Raw genomic sequence first — 13,815 nt, forward strand, 5'->3', positions numbered from 1 at the left:
TTGATAGACCTTTATTTCTTATTTATTTATATGTGCTGCTGAGAATCGAATCCAGTGCCTCACACATGTGAGGCCAGCACTCTACCACTGAGCCACAACCTCAGCCCTTATGTTGTTTTTTATTGAGACAGGATCTCACTGTGTTCCCCATGCTGGGTGTGAACTAACAATTGTCTAGTCTCAGCCTCCCAAGTAGTGCATCACTGTACCTGAAAGAGTTCTTGAGAGCTAACCTCAGTTTAAGAATTACCAAATACTGGGATGGGGTTGTTGGGGTAATTTACTTGCCTAACATGTACAAGGCCCTGGGTTTGATCCCCAACACAGCACTGCAGTGTGTGTGTGTGTGTTGTGTGTGTATATATATGTATATATTATTAGATACATATGTGTATATTTATAATCTTATTTATATATGCATATACTACTTATATAAAAATTATGAAGCAGGAGGATCACAATTCATTGGTAGAATGCTTGCCTAACAAATGCGGGGACTTGGATTCAATCCCTAGCACTGCAGAAAACAAAAAGGAAAAAAAAAAGTAAAGGTGAATAGGACCTTATGCCATCTTGAGGAAGATGGGTTTAAGAAAAATACAATTAGGACTGGTGGGTGATATGGCTCTGTGGTAGAAAGCTTGATTGGCATGCACAAAAGCCCTGTGTTCCATCCCCAGTACTGCAAAAAAAAAGTGGTGGTAATGTTTATGTTAGAAAGCTAAGCAAGTAGAAGATAGCTTGTGAGACAATGGAAAAGAATTCAGTTCAGGAGTTAGAAAATGTGAAATATAAAGCAATCCACGAACAGGCATGTGATGTACTGAAGTACTAAAACGTGGGAAAGTGAGAAAGCTCCCTTAAAAAACAGATTCAGGGTTGGTAGAGGAAGTGATGAATGACCATAAGAAGCCAAATTGAAGGTGTAGGTATAGGTGGTGGGGGCAATAAAGAGATAGTGAAAAAAGATCATAGTAAGAAACGTTAAAATAACACCAGTCAGAAACAAAACAGGACAATCTCAGGACTTTGAAAGGCAAATTGAGAAATTTATATTTGAGATTACTATTGTAAGCCTTGAGTAAGGAAGCAGTTGAGAGCAGACTGGATACAGAAAACAAACGAGATACACTTGTACAGCAACAAAGGCACAGAAAAATGGGGGGGGGGGGGGAGTGGGAAGAGAATTTGCTTACTGAATAAATGAGAAGGATTAAAACATAAGTTTATGTAGACTAATGGTAGTGTTGGTGATGGAAATAAGGAAATTGGGAAGAGCAAATTATTTTGGAGATAGAGTTGATTTTAGTTTTAGAAATGGGAAGTTGAAGCAGATGGTAGGGTATCTAAAGGGAATTGACTTAGATGAATGAAGAAGTGAGATCAAAGTGCCTATAGTTAAAGATTATAGAGATTTGGAAGTCACCTGAATAGAGGACACAGTTGCAACTTTATCTTTTTTTTTTTTTTTGAGGTTTGAACCCAGGGCCCAGGGACACCGAGCCACATCCCCAGACAACAGGTCTGGCTAAATTCTAAATTGCTTAGAACCTTGTTAAATTGATGAGGCTGGCCTTGAACTTGTGATCCTCCTGCTTCAGCCTCAAGTCGCTGGGATTACAGGCATGAGCCACGGTGATCAGCTTCTATATACATTTATTTATTTATTTTGGTACTAGGGATTGAACCCAGGGACATTGAACCACTAAGCCACATCCTAGCCCTTTTTATTTTTGATTTAGAGACAGGGTCTCACTGAGTTGCTTAGGCCTTGCTATGTTGCTTAGGCTGACTTTGAACTCAAGATCCTTCTGCCTCAGCCTCTGAGCCACTGGGATTGTACAGGCATGTGCCACTGCACTGAGCTCTATATACTTTTTTTTTTTTTTTTTAATATATCTTTAGTTGTCAGTGGACCTTTTTGTTTTATATATTTATTTATATTCAGTGCTAAGGATCGAACACAGGGTCTCACACATGCCAGGCAAGCAAGCACTCTACCACTGAGCCACAACTCCAGCCCCTATATACATTTTTTAATGGAAGTATTAATAAGAAAGCAGAGAACCAAGAAAAAAAAAAAAGAAAATTTTATATTTAAAGTTGTGGGGCTGGGACTAGCTCAGTGACAGAGTGCTTGTCTAGCACATGTGAGACCCTGGGTTCAGTTCTTAGCACTGCATAAGAATAAAACAAGTAAAATAAAGTTGTAAGAGGGAGAAGACAAAGAATTGTTTTTAAAAGCCAGGATAGTGTAGTACAATGAACAAGGGAAGAAAGCATTAAAACTTGATGTTTCTGTTTTTACTATGAAAAATGACAGTTGGATATGACTGAAGGAATGTCAAAAGTGATCCCAAAAGTGAATTTTAAGGATGTAATGGTTAATAGGTTAAATATTTAAAAATATGTATTTGCTGAGGAATATACCCCTTTTTCACTAATTTATTGCCTTTTAGCTGAGTTTATGGGTGATTTGGAATAGAGGAAGTCTGTTAAGCTAGCTGTGCTCAAGTTCTTTCCCTATGGAGTATGAGGAAATCCAAGTAAAAAATATTATTGGGTAATATCTATTATATTGACATGAAGCTTTTTCATATTCCAAAGAGATTCTTTCATCCTCAAATATTTCCTTTCTGCTAGTTTTTGCTCTTCCTAATAATGAATAGAAAAAAACTTCTGGCCCCTTTTATTTCCACTGAACTTGGAAGATGGAGATAACAGGAATATTATTTGAATAAATTTAATTCATTTTTGTTCTGTGTATTTACAGATGGGGCGTGAGTGGGTTTGGTTGGATTCTGAACAAGACTATCCCAATGACTCTGAGTTGAGCAACGACTGCAGGTCCCTCTTCAGCTCATGGGACTCCAGTCTGGATCTTGATGTGGGCAGCTGGAGGGAAACTGAAGATCCAGAGGCTGAGGAATTAGAGGAAAGCAGCCCAGGGAGAGAAACTAGTGAGCTGCTTGTGGGGGATGGAGGCAGTGAGGAATCTCAGGAAGAGGCAGAGCAAGTCAGCCGCCAGAACCTCCTCCACTTTCTTTCTGAGGTAATAGTGGACGTAAATTCCAAAGCCAAAAGAACCTCAACTTTCTAAGACAATGTTCACCCTGTGTTCAGCTACTTTTCTTCATGTTTACTAAAATATAAGGTCCCCAGTAGCAATGACTCAGTTAATTGATGTGTCCCCGCATATGTGGAGATGATACAGAATATGCACCAAATACAGTCATGAGGGGGCCAAAATCAAAGAGGCAGAATTTCTATATGCAAGACTGCCTTATGCACATCCTTGCAATTCATTCTTTCATAGTCATGAGAAGTTATACTTGCCCAAACTTTCCTGGAAGCTTAAAACATTATGACTTAAGGCAGTCTCTCCACCCTCATACTGGGGATTGAATCCATGGACACTCTACCACTTAGTTACTCGCCCACACCTTCCCCCAACTCCCATTCCCAGAGACTGCATCTTACTAAATTACTAAGACTGGTGAATTTGAATTTGCAATCCTCCTGCCTTAGCTTCCTGAGTCACTGATTATAGGTGTGCACCACTGTGTCTGGCTGCAAGGTAGTGTTTTAAAGGCTTATTATTAACCTGGTCCAGAGATGAAAACAAGAAACACTGATAAGAAATAGATTGGACAAAAGTATTTATGCTACAACTGAACACAAGATGAGCAATATCTAGTTCAAATGTTGCCACTTGTCTATAGAGTCTGTAGCAAATACATTTTTCAAGTTTTCATGACAGCACTTCCCGACTCCCAATTGATCAAAAGTGAAAATTTTAGAACATAAGCTCCTTGAAGATGCATGAACTATATCTATCTTGTTCACTATAGCATGCCTAGTAACTAATCCAGTGCTTATGTATATTATTTGATAAATTTTAAATGATTAAATGAATCAATCAAACCCATCTGCCATCTCTGACTTAATCACAGTGGCAGTGTAAGCACGTGCCATAACAGATACGTGGATAATTTCCATGGTGTTCCTGTGAATCTAATAATAAAATTTGATTGCAGGTAGCTTATTTAATGGAGCCATTGTGCATTAGCAGCAAAGAATCAAGTGAAGCCTGCTACCCTCCATCTGGTACCAAGCAACAAGAGGGAAGAAAAATTGAAGCCACTGAAGAAGGCGATCCCTGCAGAGAAACTGAAGAGACTTTAGCCAACATAGAACCCTTAGTAGCTGAAAAAAAGCTACAGGGAGAAAATGGAAAGCCAGAGGTGGTTCCTTTTCCCTCAGATATTAGTGAGGTTCAGGGACTACCCACAGAGAGTGAAGAGGTAAGTAAATAATTTAAATCAACTGTCTGGTTTGTCTTCATAGGGAGGTGGAGTACAGTGGTTAGAGCTCAGAGGTTAACTCCAGAGGGTCATAACTGGGTCTAAATTCTGGTTTTAGCACTAATTTTAGCTGGGTGTTCTTGGCATGATACCAACTATTTTAGAACCTCAGTTTTCTCTGCTACAAATGCGATATTTGTAGCAGAAAGCGTTCTACTTTGTAGGTTTGCTGTGAGATTTGAATGAAACAGTTCAGCCAGTGTGGTGGCATATGCCTGTTGTTCTAACTACTCCAGAGGATGAGTCCAGGAGTTTGAGACCAGCCTGGGGACATAGTGAGACTCCATCTCAAAATGAATGAATGAGACAATTCATATAAAGTAATTAGCATAGTGCCTGCCTCATACTAAACAATCAGTAAAATTTTGCATGCCATTACCATCATTAAAATTATCTTGCCAGCGGTTGTGGTGGTGCATGCCTGTAATCCCAGCTACTTGGGAGGCTGAGGCAGGGGGATTGCAAGTTCAAGGTCAACCTGGGCATCTTAGAATTTGTCATTAAAAAAAATAATTAAAAATAAGGACTGGGGATGTAGCTTAGTGGTAAAGCACCCCTGGGTTTAATCCCAAATACCAAAAACAAAACAACAACAACAACACACATATATAAATATATATATATAAAAATAAATATATAAATCTGACCAGCTATAGTTGTTAATTCCAGGGCCACAGGTGCTATTGATGATTTTATAGCATCCAACTAAAATTGAGTAAATATTGTTTTTTCATTTGGAGGTTAAGGGGGCAAAGTTAAAATTCTCCAGCAAGATAATTAGTAAGAATTCATTTATTTAGGTCTTAAGTTAAGTCAGCTTTCTTTAATTTCTTTTATGGCTTTATAATAATTGGCCTTTTCTCATTTTAAGGTTAGCTTTACTTTATTCTGTGCTTGTAAAATGGCCATGCAGATTGTAAATCTCTTTATAAAGTTTCCTGGAATTCTCAGGGTGAGGTTCAGCAAGAATTCAAAGAGGAGGACCAAGGTGAAGAGTATGCTTCAGAAATGGAAGACCAGCCCCCTTCAGGAGATTGTGATGATGGCTTCAGCATTCAAGAAACTCCCCTTGTGGATATCCTTCTCAATCATGCAAACTCCTCCAAACTGTAAGTATATATCTGAGGGAATAGTTCAGTGGTAGAGAATTTGCCTAACATGTCTGAGGCCCTGGGTGTGATACCCAGCATCAAACAAGTAAACAAAAAAAATATATAAGTAGAGATTTTTATCCAAGATTGTTAAATTCATAATTTTACTTCTGTTTATTATTCCTATTTGAATGTGTTACAGTGAAATGAGTTACTTTTGTAAGTTAAAAAAAAAAATTAGAGCTTGGGCTACAGCTCATTGGCAGAGCTCTTGCCTAGCATGTGTGAGACACTGGGTGAATCCTCAGCCACACATAAAAATAAACAAATTGGGAACAGGGGTTATGACTCAGTGGTAGAGCACTTGCCTAGTATGTGTGAGGCACTGGTTTCAATTCTCAGCACTGCATATAAATAAATGAATAAAATATAGGTCCATCAATATCTAGAAAAATTTTTAAAATAAATCTACAACTACAAAAAAAATTTAAAATAAATGAAAGTTAAAAAAACACTATGAATCAAATATATAAGGTTGGATTTTTGTTTTGTTTGTGGTTTTGTTTGTTTTTAAAAAAAATTTTTTTAGTTGTAGATTGACACAGTTCCTTTGTTTTATTTAGGCAAGCACTCTACCACTGAGCTACTATCCCAGCCCTGTTTGTTAGTTTTAAAGAAAGAGCTTATATTGCCCAGTCTGGTCTGGAATTCCTAGACTCAAATATAATTTTTTTTTTTTTGGTAGCAGGAATTGAACCCAGGGATACTTATCCCTGAGCCACATTCCCAACCCTTTTTGAATTTTTATTTAGAGACAGGATCTCACTAAGTTACTTAGGGCCTTGCTAAATTGCAGAGATTGGCTTTGAACTCATAATTCTCCTGCCTTAGCTTTCCAAGCTACTGGGATCACAAGCTTGTGTCACCATGCCTGGCATCAAATATAATCTTAACATCATATAAATACAGGTCTATATGCTGTCCTAACATAAAGCAAGTCTGTTTCATCAACACTTGAGTGTATTTTTAAATAATTCTTACCTCTTGATTAACTAGGTTTCATTTGTTCAGGAAACATTGCTAAGTCGGATTGTTCCTTTAGTCTATTAGGGGCTGGGAGGCAGTACTTTTTTAAATTTTGAGATTGGGGGGGTCTTACTAAATTGCCTAGACTAGCTTCAAATTAGTGATCCTCCTGCCTTAGCCTCCCCAGTAGCTGGGATTACAGGTGTAAGTCACCACACTAATCATATAATCTTTATTAGAAAGCAGTAGATATTAGTTCCAAATTTTCTTGGCATGATACCTTAAGGGGAGATTAAAAAGGTGAATTTTTGTGTTATTGGTAGGGAAGCTTAAAACTACTTTAAAAGAAGACTTTCAGAGGTGGGGAGTGAAGTACAGTTATCTGGGAGAGTGCTTGCCTAGCATATTCAGGGTCTTGGGATCAGTCCCCATCACTGGGAAAAATACATAAATAAATCTCCAAGGTCTTCTTCTCAGGCACCTCCCTTGGTCTGTACTAATCTGTTAAGAAGAAAAGTCTTTGGAGCACCATTCCCAGTCTGAAAGATCTTTCCACTATCACTCTTTTATTTTGCTTATAATGGTTTGGAATTCATTTCCATATAGGTAGAAATAAAGGTAAGCAAAAAATTATTCCTCAAAAATGGCAAAGTTCTTGTTATGAAGTTACAGATCTTAACATAGTACCTTTCATATGGTAGACACATTAAAGGTCTGTTACATGGATATGTGAATGAAGTTGTACAATCAGTACCAAGGAGCAATTGTTTATTCTGTTGAGTGAACAGAAACAAAGAAGTTTGTTTTGGGTTCCCTGTTCTGATAGAGTTCTACACGTAATAGCATTTGCACTGGGCGTGGTGGCACATGCCTATAATCCCAAGGACTCAGGAAGCTGAGACAGGAGGATTGAGAATTTGAGGCCAACCTCAGCAATTTAGCAAGGCCCTGAGCAATTTAGCAAGACCCTGTCTCTAAATAAAATAAAAAGTGCTGGGGATGTGGCTCAGTGGCTAAGTGCCTTTAGGTTCAATCCCCAGTATTAAAAATAATAATAATTATAATAGCATTTCTGGGCATGATGCATGTCTATAATCCTAGATACTCTGGAGGGCTGAGGCAGGAGGATTATAAGTTTAACCAAGGTCAGTGTGAACAATTTAGCAAGACCCTGAATCAACATTTTTAAAAATTTTAATTAAAAAAAAAAAAAAAAAAGACTGGGAATGTAGCTCAGTGGTACACTGATTAGCCCTAGGTTCAATCCTGAGTACAGCAAAAGGAAAAAAAAAAAAAAAAAAAAAAAAAAAAAAGAAGAAGAAGAAGAAATAAAAGGTTTAACCAGTGTTCTTCCAAAGCAAAGCTAAATAATATGAGACAGCTTAGCCCAAAGAAGGACAGAAGGGTCAATGAGGAAAAGTGAATTTGTCTTAGGTATTTTAAAGATCACTATATAGGGGAAAATGAAAAAGAAAATTATTTAAATTGTGTGTAACATTCTGATAAAACATAAGCAAATTATTTGGTATATGAAACCAAATATTTCTTTCTCTGGAAATAGGGGAGAGATTGTTATTAGTGTGACATATTTCTGCATAAAAACAAGACCAGATTAACTTATCAAATACCTCCTGAGCACCTGCTAAGTGCCAGACTCTGTCACAGGCACTTGGGAAACACTGAACAAAGACTGCTTTCAGCCTGGCATGGTGGCACATGCCTGTAATTCCAGCAGCTTAGGAGGCTGAGGCAGGAGGATCATGAGTTCAAAGCTAGCCTCAGCAACTTAGCAAGACCCTAAGCAACCCAGTGAGACTCTGTGTCTAAATGAAATACAACAAGGGGCTGGGGATGTGGCTCAGTGGTTGAGTGCCCCTGGATTCAATCACTAGTACTGAAAAAAAATATGGGTATAGTTTATGGTACCTTATGAAGGCATTATATATATTTTATTCCTGTAGTATTATATTCTTTCAGGTATTATAATTAGGAGCACTAGGCATTGAGAAAACCTCATTATTGAGGAGACAGAATACCATTTGTGAAGTTAACATCTCTTTTCTGTCATGTTGTATACTGCAGGACTGATCTAAGTCAAGGTGACCCTGTTCAGGATCATTTGCTATTTAAAAAAACTCTTTTGCCAGTCTGGAAGATGATTGCCAGTCACAGGTAAGTCTCCAAAATGGTAATAAGATTATGTCCAGAACTGAGACATTAGCACATGTTATATCTTAAGTATAAAAGGAGATATGTTTATCCCTCAAATAGGTCATAGTATCTAAGACTCTTTTAACCTTAATTACCCACAACTGCTTTTACTTCTCTGTACAAGAAATAGTTTCTGCAGTTCAATTCAATAGCCAAGCTATGGGACAAACCTAGGTGCCCTTCAACAGATGAATGGACAAAGAAATTGTGGTACATATATACAATGGAATATTACTTAGCCAAAAAGAAGAATGAAATTATGGCATTTGCCAGTAAATGGATGGAACTAGAGAATATTATGCTAAGTGAAATAAACCAGTCCCAAAACACCAAAGGCTGAATGTTCTCTCTGATAAATGGATGCTAACCCACAACAAGGAAAGGTGGGGAGGGGAAGAATAGAAGTCCATTGGATTAGACAAAGGGGAATGAAAGGAATGGAGTGGGGAGAATAGGAAAAACCATAGAATTAATCAGACTGTGTTCATATATGAATATATGACCAGTGTAATTCCACATCATGTACAATCACAAGAATGGGATCCTAATTAGGATAAGTTATACTCCATACATGTATAATATGTCAAAATACACTGTATTGTCATGTATATCTAAAAACAAAGAGTTGCTGTGCCATTTGAATTGTCTCTAGAAATTAATTTCTATTACATTATACTTTGTACTTAAAATATGTATACCTCCTTACAATATGATATATGGCAGATTCTTTTTTTTTTAACAGATATAGGGCCTTAGGAAGTTTAAACAAATTTCTGAACTCTAGTTGATTATAATAAGAGTTAAATATTTCACAGGTTTTTTTTTTTTTTAAACTATTTGGCAAGAGAAAATGTATAGATTTAGATTCCTCTCTCCCCCTCTCCCCCTTTGCCCCCTCCCCCCTCCCCCTCTTCTGGCAGTACTTTCTTCCTCTCCTGGCAATACTTTGGAATTCAACCCAGGAGCCCCCAGTCTTATTTATTTATTTATCTATCTATCGATCGATCTATCTATTGATTGAGACGGTCCCACTCAGTTGCCCAGGCTGGCCTCCAACTTGCCATCCTCCTGCCTCCTCGGTCACTAAGATTACAGGCATTCACAATAGATTTCCTCTTAATGGTGCTCAGTCTGCATTTTCCTAAGGGAAATCTAACAAAAACTGAGCCATACTCTTATTTTTAAGTATTCTTGTTCACAGCCACTCTTCTTATTTGGAGTAATTTGCTAGGGTTTCTTTATCCTTTCTGGGTTTGTCCCTTAACAGGTTCAGCAGTCCATTTTTGAAGCCTGTGTCAGAAAGGCAGGCCCCAGGATACAAGGATGTAGTGAAAAGGTCAGTGGAAAGGTGTCAAGAAAGGTTGGCTACTTTTATATCTGTCTTTTCATTCTTTATTTCCCATTCATTAGATTATTTCTTTCTTTATATTACTTACAAATTCAATACACATACACACACATTTTTTTTGTACCAGGAATTGAACCCAGGGCACTTAACCACCAATTCACATTCCCCAGCCTGTTTTATTTTTTGAGACAAGGTCTAAGTTGCTTAGGGCCTTGCTAAGTTGCTGAGACTGGCTTTGAACTTTCAATCCTCCTTCCTCAGCCTCCTGAGCTGCAGGGATTACAGGTGTACACCACTGCACCCAGCAAACTCAACATATATTTTATAGCCAAACAAGTTTATAAAGTTATGAGTTCAGTGTCTTCACTTGAGAAGTTATGCAAGTAATTTTTACTTTTTTTTTTTTTTTTTTCCAGTATTGACCTTTCAAGTAATACCCATTCATTATACTCTTAGACTTTGATTTTGTGTGTGGTACTGAAGATTGAACTCAAGTGCTCTACCACTGAGCCACATCCTCAGCTCCTTTTATTTACTGATTTATTTTTTAAATTTTGAAACAGGGTCTAAGTTGCCAAGACAGACCTTAAACTTTCAATCAGTCCTCCTGTCTCAGCCTCCAAAACTTTAAAAATAACCCAGTATTCATACAGGCTGTTAGTGATAGGTATTCTGAGGCAAAAATGTTAACCCAAATATTGCATACAAAGTTACAAACATTGGTTGAGTACAGCATTTTGGATTTTAATAGCATAGTTCAACTAAAATGCTATTAAAAAACAGTGCGGAATAGAATATTAAAGATCATGGTTAGGAAACTGGGATGTGGCTTAGTGGTGCAGCACTGGCCTAGCATTTGTGAGGCACTGGGTTCCATTCTCAGCACCACATAAAAATAAATAAATAAAAATAAAGTGTCATTCACAACAAAAAAAAAAAAAAAAAAATATATATATATATATATATATTATTTTTTTTAAAATGACTGGAACTTTGCAGACTCATTTATAGTGCTAAAACAAAATACCTTAGATTGGATAATAGAAGTTTATTTCTTATGGTTCTGGAGACTGGGAAGTCCCAGATGAAGATGCTGGCAGAATTGATGTCTGGTAAGATCATCTGTCTGCTTCCAAGATGGTACCTTATTGCTCTACCCTCCTGAGAGGACAAATGCTTTGTCCTCATGTGGGGGAAAGGACAGTAATTAAAAACTGCACACTGGAGCTCCTTACATACCTGAGGCTTGATACCTGAGGCTGACTCTGTTCCTATAATAATTGAAGACTGTTCTGGCCTGTGGATTTTGGAGTCAGGCTTCCTCTGAATTGGAGTCCAGAATGTGTTACTTTGGGCAAAAACTTAATCTTTTTAAGTCTAGTTTCCTAATCTGCCCAACAAAGTCTAAAAATAATATGTATCCTTATTATTTTTGTTTTTATTTTTTTGGTACTGGGAATCAAACCCAAGGGTACTTTACCACCAAGATACATCCTCAGCCTTTCTTTTTTTTTTTTTTTTTCCTTTTTAAATTTTAAGACTGGGTCTCACTAAGTTGCATAGGGCCTTGCTAAATTGCTGAGGCTATCCTTGAATTTGCAGTCCTCCTGCCTCAGCTTCCAGAGTTGCTGAGATTATAGGTGTGTGCAACCGCACCCAGCCCTGTTTTTGTTTTTCGATGGAGTCTTGCAGTTTCCCAAGCTGTCCTCATAATCCTCTTGCCTCAGTCTCCTGAATAGCTGAGATTATAGGCACATGCAACCATGCTTGGTTCTCTGTCCTTATTTGGGAAGCTGTTGCAGGAAGATGTCCAGTTCAAGACCAGCCTTGGAAACAGTAAGATTCCATCTCCTTTTCCTCCTCCTCTTCTTCTTTCTTCTCCTCCTCCTCCTCATCACAACAACAACGATAATAATACATTCCTTATATGTTTGTTGAGAGGATTAATTTACTATAGAACGGACCTAGCACAGTTCTTGGCCTGTTGTAAATAGTCAGATGTTAGCAGCTACTGTTTTATTATCTGATGGGGTTTGCTATCTTTGCTGCCATTTTCATTACAACCAGTTTGCTGGGCACAGGTTGCATGCCTATCTCATAATATAAATAATAACAAATAATAAAAAAAAAAAGACTGGGAATGTAGATCAGTGATAAAGTACCCTGGGTTCAATCCCCAGTACAAAAAAATAAAAGTAAGAATAAAACAACAATTCTCTAGAAGAGCATGTTAGGTCAGCACATTTTCCACATTACAGTTTGATTTTCTCTGGTTTCTCTTGGCCATCTGCAGACCCATGGACTTAACTAGCCTGAAGAGGAATCTGTCTAAGGGACGGATTCGTACCATGGCCCAGTTCCAGCGGGATCTAATGCTGATGTTCCAAAATGCTGTGATGTACAATGATTCTGATCATCATGTATACCATATGGCTGTGGAGATGCAACGTGAAGTCTTGGAACAAATTCAGGTACTACATAGAGTGGACTGCAAGGAAAAGAGGCATAACTTCTGGAATCTGATTTTGAAAAGCCTATAAGAATGAGGGTGATGTTGAGGTGATCTTATATTTCTGGAGTTCATCTTTAGAGATGATTCAAGGACCTTAAGAATTGATGGTTTTACCAGATGATATGGAAAACTGAAACTCAATAGGTCCATCTATAATACATGGTGAAATGAGGTAGTCTAGAAAGATAGGTAACAAGAAAACTGGGGATGGATAAGTAATAGGTCTCTTGCTTCTAGAGAAGCTTCAAGTCAAAAGGCCAAAAATGTAAACCATAGTCACTGTCCATTTGTTGATTGCTTCATCTGTTGATATTAAAGTACATTCACACTTTCCTCTCTTTAGAGGATTAGACATAGTAACTTCAAAGAAACATTTGAGCTAGGCAAAGTGTTTTATGCCTGTAATCCCAGCTACTCAGGAGGCTAAGGCAGGAGGATCACAAGTTTGAGGCCAGCCTGATCAACTTCGTGAGACCCTGTCTCAAAATAAAATTTTTAAAGGACTGGAGATGTAACTCAGCAATAGAGCAGTTGCCTAGCATGCATGAGGCCTGGGTTTAATCTCAGTACCACAAAAGAGAAAAAAAACAAAAACAAAAAACATTTTTGCATGTTTCTGTTCTGGGCAGCATTGTACTTTAAAGAAAAAAGTGTAGTTGGAGCTATTTGCCAAAAAAGAAAATTGCATTCAATTCTCTGTAGCTTCTAAGATTCATAGCTTACTATCTATGCCTTGACCCTGTAGGTGCTGAGTATTTGGTTAGACAAAAGAAGAGACTTAAATAATCTGGAATGAGTACCAGTCTACCCAGTGGATGATGGAAATCTGTTTTGTTAACCTGGAACTGCTACCCTGATCCTTTCTGGAGTTTGGACCTCTCCTTGAGACTCTGACCACAGTTCTCAAGGCTTGTTTACCACTTCTCTGTTGTCTTTTCTAATAAGAGTAATGCCTTTATCTAACAACAATGGCATCAAAGCTGTCTGTGGATCCAATATTTTTTAAAAGGTGGTTGGGGGTGAGATTTGAGTTTATGCCATAATTGTTGCCCATATTTTTGTTCCAAAGAATTAATTTAGAGGCAATTAGATTAAACCTTTTACTACTGCTCTATAAATAAATATTTCTCAAACCAAAGATTGCTTTTTAATGATTTCAGAAGCTGTGGAATAGAGGGAGGAGCATCATATAGTGAAACAAGCAAGATGTTTGACTGTGATCTTCTTACATATGCTGTCAGGAGGGGAATGCAACTGGCCTGA

The 13,815-nt window shown here is 37.7% G+C and overlaps 1 protein-coding gene across 2 annotated transcripts; it reads left to right on the forward strand.

Moving 5' to 3' along the window:
- The first annotated feature begins 1,858 nt into the window (after positions 1-1,858).
- On the forward strand, positions 1,859-13,674 carry LOC306663061 (bromodomain-containing protein 8-like). Of its 2 annotated transcripts, XM_079143406.1 has the most exons (7): positions 1,859-3,052; positions 4,038-4,304; positions 5,316-5,473; positions 8,564-8,653; positions 9,960-10,028; positions 12,334-12,511; positions 13,298-13,674. In XM_079143406.1, exons 1-7 carry the CDS (start codon positions 2,774-2,776, stop codon positions 13,346-13,348), a joined length of 1,092 nt encoding a protein of 363 aa, XP_078999532.1. In that variant the 5' UTR covers positions 1,859-2,773; the 3' UTR covers positions 13,349-13,674. The 2 variants fall into 2 exon arrangements, with proteins under 2 accessions (XP_078999532.1, XP_078999533.1); XM_079143407.1 differs by lacking the exon at positions 9,960-10,028.
- Positions 13,675-13,815: the final 141 nt, after the last annotated feature.

This window comes from Sciurus vulgaris (assembly GCF_902686455.1).
Source record: "Sciurus vulgaris genome assembly, chromosome: 6".
Taxonomy (NCBI): domain Eukaryota; kingdom Metazoa; phylum Chordata; class Mammalia; order Rodentia; family Sciuridae; genus Sciurus; species Sciurus vulgaris.